At 41.4% G+C, this 14,957-nt stretch overlaps 1 protein-coding gene across 1 annotated transcript; it reads right to left on the bottom strand.

Annotated features, from left to right (window-relative positions):
- Nucleotides 1–14,169, bottom strand: nudt4b (nudix (nucleoside diphosphate linked moiety X)-type motif 4b). The gene is made up of 5 exons (XM_084910303.1): nt 13,670–14,169; nt 4,839–4,949; nt 3,952–3,996; nt 3,711–3,798; nt 1–3,004 (listed from the first exon to the last, which is right to left on the bottom strand). Exons 1-5 carry the CDS (start codon nt 13,766–13,768, stop codon nt 2,784–2,786), a joined length of 564 nt encoding a protein of 187 aa, XP_084766429.1. The 5' UTR covers nt 13,769–14,169; the 3' UTR covers nt 1–2,783.
- Between the last annotated feature and the right edge of the window lie 788 nt (nt 14,170–14,957).

Here is a 14,957-nt window from a genome sequence, read left to right as displayed (position 1 = left end):
TAAGATTTTTCCTCTTTAATGCACTCTTCTCCAAAGGTCTTTCCTCTCCAATTCTTTAACCCACTTTCACATGAAACATTGCTGTGCATATTAAGATAAACAATAACAAATCTTTAGTTTGCCTTGTTTACAGTAAGACCAATCACAGATCAGCAAAGATCCAAGCATCCAACAGCATCTCAACAAGCGGAGGGAGATGTGACTGGGAGCTGTAGAACATCAGGATTAATGGATTCAAGTTGGGCTCACGTTCAGATTGTGGTCTGACTCAGTCGCATGTGTTCAACTTCAAAACGGTGCAAGGTAAAGAATCACCGCCTCATGAGAATCTGAACAATGTAGGGTGCAGTTTGGATTTAGAAAGAGATTTTTCACATTATAAAACAATCATATTCTGAAATAACACAAAGATTTTATCAAACAGTGTTTGAGATGTTTTTTTTCCACCCTCTCGCTCTACGATATAGACGATTAAAACACTAACATCAAGTTCTTTTACCTCCCATAAGGATACAAACTGTTTTCCTTTAATTTGGCACATCATATTTCTGTCCAGACACACATAGAAACAGGCCGAGACTTTACGCGAGCTGAACCGCTGTATTATTTTACGATACTGCAGATAAGGTTTTGTGAAAGAGCAGCATCTACTGGGAAGATAAAGTGAGACGTGGCATGAAATCTGAAGATATGACTGAACTCCTACAAAAGAATGAGAAACGCCTAGATTGTACCACCGTTTTCATTTCCAAATGCATTCATCTGATCTTTGATGTTCGCACCAGCCCTCTGCATGTCTCATACATCTGCATTAAAAAATAATACTAATAAAAATAAATCCTTGTTTACTCTGGGTCAATACTTGTGTGACGTCTGTGTCTGTTAAAAAGGTTTTCAGCTTAAAGTTTCAGATTATCATCCATATAATCTCATTCTTTGCTGTCAGTCATTTTAATACAACTATTACATGATGCACCCCCCTCCATCACCTCAACACAAACACCAGCTGACCTTCACATCCTAAACCTGTGGCACGTCACTATGTTGTGATACAAATACCCTGTAGTGTGCGTACTCAGTGGGGGGTCAGGGAGAGTTCCTACAGGTCTTCTTTTTCTGCCATTTGTACATTGTTAAAAAAAAAATATATAAAACATTAAAGAGAGAAATTACAGCTTCATTTCGGTTAAAAACACATTGTCAGCGGTTCTCCTCAAAACTATTTACAAATCGGGTGTGTGGTAACTAGTCGTCATTCAGCCGTCAAAGCAGGAGAGAGTGGGAGTCTGTTTTCAGGGAGGAAACGTGACATTTAAAAGCTGGGGTGAGCCACTTTTCTTTGGCTTTTGAAAAGGAAGATGGATTTCTTTTATTTTTATACATATGTATGTGTATACGTATGTATACGTATGTATACATATGGGTTTTTCGGCAAAGGTTGTGTTGGAAATGGTAAGAATTATCACAGATTAAAAATGCACTGTTTCTTTCTTTGAATCAAACTATGTCACTGGATCATTTTACCTTTGCTTTGCATCACTTAACTCACTGATCCAGTAGATATTCGCCCCTCCCCCGGCAGCATTGAATAAACCAAGACATTAACAGATCAACAGGGGAAAAAAATGTCATTGTCAAGTCATTTGATGCATTAATTGCAGCCCTGTGCAAACACAGGACAAAGCAATCATAGTTTATGTGGAAATGTAATTAGTGGACGGTTTCTTCAAACAGCACCACGAGACAAGAGAGAGAAAACTGCTGCTGGTTAAAGGAAAAGCAGACAATCATTCAATTGTTTTCATTCAGCACAAATCACAGCAATGCACTTCCCTCCCTCCAAGCATCTCAAGTTGAGCCCGGCCACACGACCCCAGCAAGGTCGTAATTTGCACTTCTGAATACTTTTCAGTGGGGAAACACCGAGCACTGATAAAAAGGTATGTGGTCATAAACTGACATCAGAGCAGTGTTTGATCAGTCAAGGTTGGCTGACACTCAACTTCGCAGACACTGGCTCATGTTTAACTATAAACACAGCAGTGCTATCATTCTGTGACATGACCATGGCGATCATCATATCCAGTTTAGGCTCACTGAGGTAGAAACTTTTTTTTTTTTTTTGTTTTTTTTTTTGTTTTACAGGTTAATGGTTAACTGAAATACTCCAGTACCTTCACTCCAGCTGCATTTGTTAACACCAACATCCAAGTTTAAGTGAAAATACTAATTTAGATCAATTAACTGTATTTTGTCATTAGTTAATGGTTAACATGGTGGAAAGGAAATCACGCTTTAACATTAAAATACAACGTGTCAGTCTCTTACCAATTAACACTGTCGACTACGCTTTATTAGAGTTCACGCAGCATATTCGTTCAAATAAAATGACATAAAAAGGACCATCAGTGAAACAAAACAACCCCAATACCACATTCATACAAAGTTTCTGTAAGGCATTCCTTCACGAGGTCACTCGTACCAGCAGAGTCTGCAGCTTCTTCGTCCCAAACTTCAGCTCCTCATTCTGACGTTTGCCAGCAAAAGAAAAGTGTTCGATTTAGCCACAATCACAGTTTCTCTGCCAGAGTGTTCCCAGCTTCTCCTGCTCAGTCTTTAACACAGCTCTGGCAATGGCTTTGGTCTGTCCTGCAGCTAAGATTAGAAACTATACATACAAGAAGAGCCACAACTCTGAAAAAGTCTTTAGATTCATGCACGAGACTGTACAGACTTTAGGTGAACTGTCTCAGCTAGACAGGACAGGAGGTTGAGTTGCAGTCCTATCTGCAGGAGGAGCCCAGCACGCTGCCCGTCGAGGGTGTGGTGGGTGTAGCGCTGTAATGGGGGTAGTTGTCGTTTGATGAGGGGCTCGGGAGGATGGAGTTTCCATTGGTAGGAGAGCAGCTGAGCTGGAGCCTCCGCAGGTACTCTGCGTGAACGGGTTTGTGGCTCTGCAGCACTTTGATGGCCTCTTCCACGGTGAACCACTCCCGCTTACGACCTGCAGAGGGAGACAGAGAACTGAAGATCAGGTTTTCTTAATCACCAGCAAAGTGCACTGTCACACAAACTGTAACTTTTGTGCAGAACAAGCCACGTAACCCCTTCTTTCTCTTTTCCACAAGCTGATTTGACTTCATATCAAAAGACAAAATGGACTGAGCTTTAACAGCTTCTGCAGGTTACCCCATTTTCACTTGTTAGAAGAAAAAAAATTAAAAAACACAGTGCCACTGAATTGAAACATTTCACAGAATGTCACAATGAGGCAAACTTGCATACTTAATAAGATGCATTAAAGTAGGGTGAAGATACTATAGATATAGATGGATGCTGTATCTTGAAACTCAAATATATATATACCTGAAAACCTTCAAATATTCATGTACAGACCAAACTGACATCTGCTATAAAGGTTTTCAGAGTTCAAAGCAAGAACAGAGGGGATACATTAGGCTTTGGATTACACAGACTGGATACTGACGTCCGCCGCACTGACAGCTGTAATATACTGCAGCTAAGTACCACTGCAGTAATGATCAGTGGCCTAGATTTATAGGCACCTGTTGTAACTGCCAGTGCCTGTGTGGTTTCTGTGCAGTACTCTAGTCTTCACATAAATAAAAAATACAGAGTACGGTGTAAGCAGCAGCACTCAGAACCGCAAGTATTGATGCTTAAGGGGAGGACATGAAGCAAAACTTTACCTATGTTGACAGAGTCTTCCCAGTCCTCTAGGGTTTCCGTCACAGTCAATACGTACACGTACGTTCGGTGCTTACGATCTTGGTTTTGCTTTAAGGATCAGAGACAGATGTATATTTAATTACAATGCAGCGATGCAATAAATCATGCAATTCACACCTACATTTATTTGCCAATTTTAAAGTAAATAATTGCAGATTTTATACAATTTGCACATTTTGTCCTGTCCTGTGAAAAGCTTACCTCAAATACACCAAGCAAGCGTCCTAGTTTGCCCTTCACACCGGCCTGAGGAAAAGATAAAGGAGAAAAGAAAATCATTCATTTCTACTGGCTGTAGTGTTTGGGAAGCACAGAGTATACTTCTTTGTTGGAAGGCTCAAGTAGCTATGGCCTCTGTAGAAGGTCAGTCACAGAGATGAATAGAAAGTGAAAACAACAGAAAAGCAGTGTTCTGCATCAACACAGCGTTTCAACATTCAGGACAGTCCAACAGATAACTGCCCACAAATAAAGAATACATATATCAGGACTGAACAAATTAAACCCCTATGACAGTTTTTGCAGAAACTAGTAGCAAAGCTACGAGCTACACAGAGTCAAAGGTCGACATATAACATCAATATAAAAGATTTCACTGTCATTTATACTGTACTGGGTCATGAACTGGGTAAGAATACAATAATAATAATAAAAAGAATCTTGCTTGAATTCTGCAGATTGTTATTACAGTAATATGAGAGAGTCCCTTTCATAACAGTCATTTTATTAATTCAGATGTACTGAGTTCTGTTCACAGGCCTCAAATTACTGTTAAGACATATGACATCTGCTCAAGTGTCAGTCTGCCCCACTGATGTGTCCAGAAGGAAAGGCTACAGGGTTTGTGAATGCACAGGAATCCAGTGAAGAGCCAAGTTTAGACCACTGACGTTGCTGAGAACACAAGGTTCTCAACCAGGGGGAACTCTGAAATACCATCAGGCTCCTCACTCACCCAGCTGCTGACACTGTACCCCTTCAAAAACCTCTCACCCTTACCTTTAGACTTCAAACCTATTTCACTTTATAGACTTCAAACTTGACTTATATAACATTAAAACAAAGTCAGGGCACACAGATTTATTTACCTCCTCAAACACTTCTCGCACTGCTGCACCACATGGCTCCTCCTCTGGCTCCATCCCTCCTCCGGGGACGATCCACTGGTCTGGATGCCGACTGCTGCTGACCAGCAGAACCTGTCAAAGAAAAAGAAAAACTTTAGGAAATGCAGACTGAGTTATTATTTTTACCTTAAACCCCAATAAACCAAAGGAGTTAAAGCACACAGGAGCATACAGAGTTTCAGTGGCCTATATTGCAACTTGAGGACATGAACCATGACCCTTGGGACTCAAAACATCATTAAAAAAATGACTGATGGTTGGAGTTGCCTTAGCGTCGCTCACAAGATGCCAAAGACAGGATTACACTCACTCGCAGAACTGAACGCAGACAGCTGTGGACTATAGGGAGACACAGGTGGTCTTATTTCACTACTTTCTGATCTCTTTAAGAGGATCCATGCACATTTAATGCTCTTAGTGGAGTGACTCCATGGTGCATGCTTTTTTCTTACGAATGAGAAACACCAGATTCAAGACCACGAGACAACACAAACCAAGGCTCAGGAGCTACAAGCTAGTTCATAGATGGGATGATTGCTTTGTACCAAATTAATCAATCCAGTGTGGACTGATCCATTGTAGCGACCATTTAAATAAGGGACCAGGTGAAAGTACTTTCAGTGTAGTCCATATCCCCTTGACTTTATACAAAAGGGGTTTTTTTTGTCACGCAGACAAATTGAGTTGCATAAAGATGCTACACACATTTAGATAAATATATATTCCTTTGAGCAAATAATCCAGTTTTTACTCCTTTATTTACTCTTTTTTTCCCCCCCACCACTTCATGTGGATGCCCATTCTTGAAAATACTCAACCCTAATTAATACCAGTGTCCATGTGGTCCCGACACAACATGAACTCAGCGGACAATGCTTGTAAACTCAGCTGGGGGCCCCTAAAATTCTGTCAGTGCTCCCGAGCGGCCCGCTGGGGTTTGAATTACACGACAGTTGCAGTGTCCACTGATACGTACAGATCAGATGTGCCTGTGTGTGCGGTTTGCGGCAGTATCCACATACGAAACACGAAAACAGCTGCTATGAACATTATTGCATTTAGCTGTGTCATCATCATTAACACATACAGCCAACAAGTATGTTTAAAAAAAATAAACAAAGCAGGATTCTGTCACAGTCTCTGATGGTTCATTTAAGCGTGATTCTAGCACATTTTAGCATTTTTCCTTTTTCTGTCATAATCCAGCATCGACAAACAAGCGGGGGCGCCGGTCAGGGCAAAGGGGCCACACAGTGAACGTCCATGAATTAGTGTGAGAAATCTGTGAAGCAGCATGTGCAACAGATGGTGAACAACGCAACCTAACTGACTTCATATGCAGTAATCTGTGAGAGAAGTCAGCCTGTCGCTTAATCCCACCTCAGCTTTCGTATGGCTTCCCTTACGTTCTCTAATGGGATTGTGGCCGCGGCTACACGAGGCTTTCTGAGGCTCTTCTAAATTGCCTGGGCTGAAGACCAAACAGACTGTCTGACTGATACGGCACATGACTGGAGCCCTATCTGTCAGTTGCCGGCTGGTGTCTTGCTCACATGCCCGACTCAACCACCTGCTTATTCCCGGACTGCAGGTTAGGGTGGGGGTGAGGGGGAACTGATGTTAAGTGCATGTGTGCAAAGATTTCCCTAGTGATGAAAATGTTAAGAAGAAACATCACACAACAGATTTTTATGTTATATGACAGGTGTACAGCTTACATAATGGACAGTAAATGACGCGTTAAAAGAAGAGGCATTTACACAAATAGTACAAGCAGCATTGGTGCAGGGCCTGCCGTTCTCTCAGGAGGGTGCAAACTATAAGAAATGTGCAAAGCTGAACCTGGTAACCTGCCTCGGTAAGCTCCCTCAACAACAGGAGGGCTTTTGCCAGTGAGATCTTTTATTGTGTTTGTCAGTGTGCAGCAGTGATTTTATATGTCCTCCTTTACAAATGTGAATGTCACCTGCCAGAAGTCATTACTGTGCCAAGAGGTTCCATGCAGGCTCACCGACTTGGCGACTTCACGGGTGTGCCAAAAGGTCCTCACGTCTTAACAGTGCGTGTGCTGAACTGCAGCCGGCGAGGATTAAGGGGAGATCGCTAAGCAGTGAGTGCGCGATGTATACAAAACACAGTGTTTCCGGGGCAGCAACAACGAAGCTGATTTTAGCGTTTAGTTGTTGTTGAAGAGGAAATATTCATCCACCCTAAGAAAAGAGGGGTTGGGTCAATTTTGGAATGTAGAGACTGGAATCTACATTTTACAAACCATCTTTAATTAAAGAGGTTTCCTTCTTCACACTGCTCCATATTTCATACAGAAGTGCAGCAGTAGGGCACAATTTCACCTGTCCAATGCCAAATATGGACCTGCAATCTCTTTAGGCCATTCACCTACATTCAAGAATTTAGAGAATTTCCCAAACACAAGTCCTTTTGATCACAATAAAAAGAAACCATGTTACATGTTGTAAAAGAACTGGCAAAATATGTCCATTTCCTTTATATAATTATCATTATTACACTTTTATTTGAACCGTTTGTTCATTTATTTTCAGTAACTTGAACAGTCACGTGAACTGGTATTCCCGTTATCAACTAAAAAAATAATATATAGTATAGATTAACTAAGCTCCGCCTTCTGAGCTGTATAGCAACCCACCGAACAAAAAGACCAGTTAGTACAAAAACAGCACACAAGCTACAATTTAAAGAGGCCAAAAAACTCAAAAAACAAAATAACTCACACCTGGATGGCAGGTCAACAGTCAGCTGATGGTGAACTCTGAGCACTGAAAACCCACTTATGTTCAGAAAGAAGGTCGGGCTAGAGGAGAGGCCTCTGGGCAGAGTTATTACAGTTCCTCCAATTTGATTTTTTTGTAATTTTAAAAAATAACAAGCAAAACTAGACCGATTTTTCCAGGGTTAAGAAGTCAAAAACAGGCAGGGTATTTTAAGCCATCAAATGACTATATAAATAAACTTTACTTACTTACTTAAAATGGGTCTTTAGGGGCGGAATAAGCACGTAACCAAGATTGGTCAACATACAGTTCAAGCAGGGAGTCTTTCTTACCTTAGTTAACAGAAGCTGTTATTTTGCATAACATAAAAAACTGGAAGACTAAGACTGAAAACATTTCCTTCATGTTTGTATTTTATTATAGTTTTTTCCACCAATACGTATTTTTACTAACCTTTCCTTACACTGTTTACATTATTTGGTTTACATCTATGTTTACTCTCTAGCCATAAAAAAGAAGAGAAAAATTGCCTTGGGGGAGGGACTGTTTACTGCTTTTTTCCTCCTTTGACAACGTAAGACATCATAAAAGCATATTCCAAGTTTTAATTCTTTTATAGGAGAAGGAAGAGTGACAAACCTCCTTAAAGGTGGCAGGGCAACATTATTGATAATTGATGTACCATATGCATGTTAGTATCAAAAAGAAAGTATTGTTTGGTAAATATATGCCAATGGTGACACTACAAACGACAACTACAAAACCCTTGTGAAACCCTACAGTGTAATCTGGCGTGCATCTACCTGGAAATGTAAATAAATGAAAATGGAACAAATGGAACTATTGTGACTGGCCTGTTCGAGCCTATACATTTCCATTTGCTTTTTCGCCACAGTCTTTGATCAATGAGATAAGATTTACGCCCTAGCATGAGGAATAATAATCAAGCTTCGATATAAGGACTCACATATGAGGGACATTGCCAAACCAAAATCACTGAAATGGATGTGAGAGAATTCACAAAGAGGCAAAACATGAGGGACAAATCCATTAGGGAAGGGGAAAAAAGAGAGAGAAAGAAACAGAAAAGTCCTAGGATTTTATTTGTTTCTATCGTGGCTGGCATCACATAAAACAGTGGGATATGACCACAAGGTAATTAACGCCATGCACAAGCATGAATGGTTATATAGCTTACGATATAACCCCTACAAAGATTCACCACAGAAATCCAAATCAGCCATAAGACATGAACTGTTTGGGCACTTTGTAACTTTTTGCATGGTGGATGCAAATTTAGCAGCAACTTGCTCAGAGTTTTTACCATGTACATATAACACTGCATGTTTACCAGTGGCATACCACTTGTGTGTTCCACCAGTGTGAAAAAGGAAACAGGGTGTGTGTCTATAAGTCTCCTCTGGATAGCGAAATACACATGAGTCATCTTTAAAGACTTCAATGTAAAGACGTGTATGCTGTAAAGCCCAGAAGTCACTGATTACACAACCTCACTGAACACTAGTTAACTTCATGAATAGGCAAAAGATTTTCAGAACCACTGTTAGTTAAAAACAGAGTCGGTCTTCTGGCATGGCCTCAAAACAGAAACAGCAGGGAGGAATATTCTGGAGGACATAAACACCTCCTCCCCATGGGGAACCGCCTGTAGCTGTCAAATAAAGAAGGCTCCACATGCCAGGCAGGCAACCGGAGGACAGAATGATGTAAAGTCACAGACACCAAAGAAGAGGAGCGCAGGAGACATGATTGATGGTGCTGACACATTAATATAGTGGCTGCGTTATACGACAACTAATAAGAGTCATAAACAAGCGACTTCAGAGGAAAACAGCACAAAATACAAATGCAGAGAACACATGCGACTTCATTCTTGACGTTAAGACGTAGAGTCTTCTCAAACTGGTAACCGGCCACCACCATTTCCATGATGACAGCATTTGTTACTTGCTGGGATACTTTCAATATCAAACCACGGGGTACAATCTGAGAAACACAGAGGTTACTGCTAAAACTGTTATCCTGATAACACTTATGGCATTAAAATTCACTGTGTTAAAAGCCTCTGACGGCAACTGCTAGATTTGACATGGGGGTGGTGGCTTTCAAGCAAGAATACCATGTGACATCATCACCTTATAAAACTGCTTTGCATTTATATGGAGTCATAGTTTGTGACACTCAGGTGAATGCAAGAATATATTCTTCACTCTAAAGTAGGGATGGGTATTGATAAGATTTTCACGATTCCGATTCCATTTTCGATTCTGTTTAACGATTCGATTCTTTATCGATTCTTTATCGATTCTTTTTAAAAAAGGAGAACACTAAGGTCGATTAGCTTAGAACTTTGTTTTATATCTTCTCTTTGAACAAGATAGAAATTTAGGAGTAACATGGCCTTACAAACCCAACAGTGAGATCTTAAGAGATCCAGCCTACGGCTCTTCAATGGGGTGTCACAGGGTCCCCAGGAAAAAAAATTGTAAATGTAAAATAAATATTCTTCTGTAGCAATAACAAAGTATAAGATAAATTATTCTGTAGCAATTACACAAGAATATCCAGTAATGTCCCTGCCTACAATTAAACACATTCACTTACCGAAAATCGGGGCATCTGCTGTGGCAAATGGGTGCAAGCCTTTTACCACAAACTTAGTCACTGCTCGGTGACATTCGTCTATCCTGGCCTGAAAGGAGACGCTACCGGTAAACTGCAGCAAGAACTGGCAGCATCTGAGCCAGCCACTCTCTCTCTCATCATGGTCACCTAAATGCACAGTAATGGCAGGTTTTGTAATAAGGCAGATCGCGCTAACATAATATGCACTGTTAGTTGATTATTTACCTGCCGCATTAACGGGAGAGGACGTACAAACGTTACCGCTGCTGCTGGGTTGAGATTCACGAGTCCGGAGCGAAATTAAAAACACGACATTCCGACATTCATTTAAGGTCATCGCGTGTTTTGTGAGCAAATGCCTTTGCATATTCGTAGTGTTTCCTCCCTTAAATGAAATATCTACTTTTCAAGTATTGCAAGTCGCCCTGTTGTCATCCGTTCTGGTAAAGTATAACCAAACTTTTGAGCGTTTGAGCCGCCGTGTTTCCTGCCAGGTAAATGACGCTCCGCAACGTGGTGACGTCATTCGGGGCGACTGGAATCGATAAGGGAATCGTTTGCAAAAATGGCAAACAATTCCAAGGAATTGAAACAGTGGGAACCGGTTCTCAACAAGAACCGGTTTTCGATACCCATCCCTACTCTAAAGTGTTGATACTACTCCATTGCGCACACCTTTGAATAGCTGTAGCTCAGGGCCAAACAGCCAAGTAGTTATTCCTGTTATATTTCTGAGATGTTAGCTTAAACTTCACCACCTGGGGCGCACTGTAATGTAAATTCTCTGCGAACAAGTCAGCGCGGTCACGGAGAACCCCCAAAACTGACCGAAGAGACCCTGGTGCTAACCATGAGATAATGGTAGGTCACTGGAACCCAAGAACTGAATTCTGGCTTAGACAAAAGGGTCGACAGAGCAGGTAGCTCCCCTTGTTTGATTCGCCACCAGTTTTACTTCCCGACACAACCCCTGAAGAGATTTTTGTCTGCGTCTGGAAACGAACAAGTGACCCTTCGCTCGCCGAGTGAATGTGTTAAACACTAAACCACTGGAAGCACATTAAGAAGGTAGACAACTAAATTAGCAAATCTGAGCAACTGTAGCTCTAGTAGTTGAAGATTTTATGGCCCAGCTAGAAAGTATTGTACAGGCCTTTCTGTTAGACCAACAGCGGCAGACAAAAGGCTGAAGAAAGAGGGAGGACCAAAGCAAAGCAAAACAATGAAAATTTCAGGCTGGAAAGCCAAAATGGACTGAAGGTGACTGTAAAATAGCCATATTGCAGCTTTGAGGCAGCACGGACATTACATAATTCAGTGAGCACACAATTTGATTGAATTATACAAAGCGATGACCACTGGGGAAAACAGTGCTGAAATCCTTTTACTATGATGCATCACATTAACCACATATGTTAGCACACTAACATATGTGGCTTTCATATTACTGACATGTTTAGACTTAGAGTAGACACACATAAAAACACTGGCTCTTCTTGCTTAATTATTCGTTTTGACAACTTAGCACTGTGGTGATGAAATGTAATTCCACCAGCTCAACCAACTTGTCTGTCTCTTTGAATTATCAGCTTCCCATTTTTCACTGTTCAAAGTTAAACTATTGCTATCACAGAGTATCTGGCCTTAGGGGCCCTGCTTTCTCCTTTCCCTTCCAAAACAAAAACAGCTGAGCAGATCTAGAGCTCCTGTTCCACCAGAGTTAGGTATCCAATGTCTACATGTCTATATGTAGTGTATATGTGTGTTACTACAAAGCCTACACTACATGTGAATCGTCTTCAAAAATCACCATTAGTGCCAACCCAGTTACAGTAAGAGCATCACATCAGTTCTCTTACTTAAAGCTGAGTCATGTTTGTGGTTGCGAACCCAGACATGCTTGTTAAAGTCCTGAGGGTAGTAGTCACCTACATCCTTCTGTTGTCACAATATTACAGTACACTAATGCAAGTAAAAATGGCCAAACCAAAACAATTCTAAAGAAAGCAAAACTGCATCTCTGCACAGTATCTCTATTTCTTTTATGGCTACGCATTTAAAAAAAAAAAAAAATCTTACATAACAACAGCATACCACGTCCACATGTGCAAACAAGCAGATATACTGTTTGCATGCTTGTAAAATTCCTGATATAGTGTGTTTAACAGCCAAACACTGGAGAGCCAAGGCAGAGCTCTTAGTGGCTGTCTAGTGACAGCAGACAGTGATGTCTTTACTGCACATTGTGTAACACTTTGTTTATGCCAGGCCAAAAAAGGGCTAAATATAGTCAAGCCAGAATATGCAGGGGACAGCCTTGACTTTTGTCACTTACTGGTGAAACATTCATGCACGTAAACCAGTTAACCAGACCAGTTAGCAGACAGAGACATTATATAAACTCCATTTTTACAGCTTTTGATATTTATGGGTGGGGGTGGGGGGGGGTTTGTAGTTACAAAAAAATATTGCAAAAAAAGGGGGAGGAAACAGTCACCCCACAAAATAAAAAAATAAAATAGAAAACTATGGTAGTTTAAAATCTGGCAGACGTCTCACTAAAGCCCTGCTTTAGGTTACCTTAAATCTCCTTTGAGGTGGGTCTAAAGCACTGCCCATCAGAGCCTGTCACATCCATTCATTATTTACATGTGATGGTCCCTTTAAATCCTAATCAACAGTATTGCTACGCAGCAGCCCGCCCAAGGCCGGCGGGATGCAGCATAACCGTGAATGAAGCTGCTCGGTCATGGACGCTTACATTATTGTCATATTAAAATGACCCTACATCTGATGAATATATTTAGCAGTAGACCTGTGGCATATATTGTACCCCCCGCTCAGCCCACGCCACTGTTAAACCCTCTACTAAAGGAAACGTACAAGTGAGCGCCTCGCCCCCTTCTGCTCGTTGCTTCAAGCTAGCGAAAAGCTAACCGGAAGTTACTTTCACAATAAGAGCTCCGCCTTACTTGAGAGGGCAGTTTCACATTGCGCTGCTGCCCGTGTGTTTTATTTTGAAACAAACATACTATAATTCGTATGATGCTAGGTGAAGGTGGCTCGACAGCACCGCTTTTCCCCCCCTTTTCTCTACGTGCTCCTCAAACTAGCCTAAACTGGATGGCCCAAGGCACATCAGCAGCACTCAAACACAAACCAAAAAGACAGCGGCTTTGCCAGCAAACACGTAACTACACCTAGTAGGCAACACCATAAATCAAAGCCCGTGTGTCTTATTACGGATCGTTGTGCGTTTTGAAAACGAGCATCCCTGTGCACTTTGAATGGCTGCTAGATGCAGATTGATTAGGCCACAAAGTCACAGCACACAAACGCTGCATATTGTTGATAAGATGCAGGAAAACAGCGTCACACTGGGATAACCTTTCTTACCTCTTCTTCACGTTCATTCTTGAAACACAGACATGCCGCTCTCTTCTTGAAACCGTCGCCATCGTATGTCCTGGTCTGGTTTGGTTTGAGCTTCATCATTGATTTGGAAATGTGCCTCCTTGAGTAAGAACCGGCAAAAAAAGCAAAATAAAAGAAGAAGAAAAAAAGGTGGAGGGGGTGTCCAATTAGTCAACAGCACAGCCGCCGCATTGTACTGCTCTCTGCACCCGATGGGCAGATCAGGAACGGAGGATGTATGAAAGGTCTCGTCAGACAATCCTGGATTTAAGCTTGTCCTTGTGAAAATAAGCACAAATCAGAGCCTCTGATGTGTAAGTCAAGCCCCCAGATGCTACCTGTGATCTCCAGTCGGCAGTATGTGCGCGCAGTCCCGCAGGTTGAGAGCTTATGTAGAGTGCAGCCTACATAGCACAGCCCTCCTCTGGATCGATTTGCGTATGGCCGCTGACTCAGTACAATGAACAAGCAGCCCGGAGTTTCGGAAATACAGATCACTCCTCTGAGGAGGGGATGAGCTAATTGGATGGGCTTGTGTAAAGTGGGCGGGGCTAGGCGTCTACTAAAACATAGATTGATACGTAAGTTTATTATTTTGTTTCCAGTAGTACAAGAGGGAGCTTTTTTTCAAACATCCAGTGTGTGGTTCCTGATGAGAATTTTAGCAGGTCCTGGGGATCATTTTGTTGCAGTGAAAAAGAAAAAAATCATGCTGATTAGGACTGCCCCATATCCTAATCCAACAAAAACAAATCTTGACCAGGCACAGAGTATATCTACATATTTTCTGGTACCTTCTCCACAGACGTTTCGTTTTTTTCTTTCTTAAAGCCCAACACAGACACAAATGCAGATGACATGACCTCAGTGTCCGCAGTAGCTACAGCCTTGATGTTGGTGTGGCGGAACTTCAAAAGGAACGAGAAAGGAAAGAGAGAGACAAATCTGTCAGAAGACAAGATAACAATATTTATGCTCTGGTGGCAGTTTTACAGTCCATCGCAGACATAAGGTAAACAGTATTATATACTCAGACTCATGTGCGAATGAGAACCAGGGAGGAAGTAAAAGTACTGTTTAAAATCTAACTGAATTAATGGATGACTTGTCCTTGACAGAATCTAATTCTAATAAAGTGAAATGACATTTTTGATCTTTTGAAGTATGATATTTTGATAGAGGACATTACTGATTTCTGGCCTTTACATTTTCCTGGTATTGTTCATTGACTCACTGATTTCTGATCTGGGATATAAAAGACAGACTGAAA

Source organism: Perissodus microlepis, chromosome 17, assembly GCF_051167445.1.
Source record: "Perissodus microlepis isolate ML-2025 ecotype Zambia chromosome 17, ASM5116744v1, whole genome shotgun sequence".
Taxonomy (NCBI): domain Eukaryota; kingdom Metazoa; phylum Chordata; class Actinopteri; order Cichliformes; family Cichlidae; genus Perissodus; species Perissodus microlepis.
The sequence above is the reverse complement of the archived record's forward strand: the minus strand, read 5'-3'. Positions and strand labels throughout refer to the sequence as shown.

Excerpts from the sequence above, each read along its gene's own strand:
- nudt4b (XM_084910303.1), bottom strand. The coding sequence starts at position 13,768 with ATGATGAAGCTCAAACCAAACCAGACCAGGACATACGATGGCGACGGT. Across the intron at positions 3,997-4,838 it reads TGCGAGAAGTGTTTGAGGAG|GCCGGTGTGAAGGGCAAACT; the intron begins GTAAATAAATCT and ends TCTTTTCCTCAG. Across the intron at positions 3,799-3,951 it reads GCTTGCTTGGTGTATTTGAG|CAAAACCAAGATCGTAAGCA; the intron begins GTAAGCTTTTCA and ends TGATCCTTAAAG.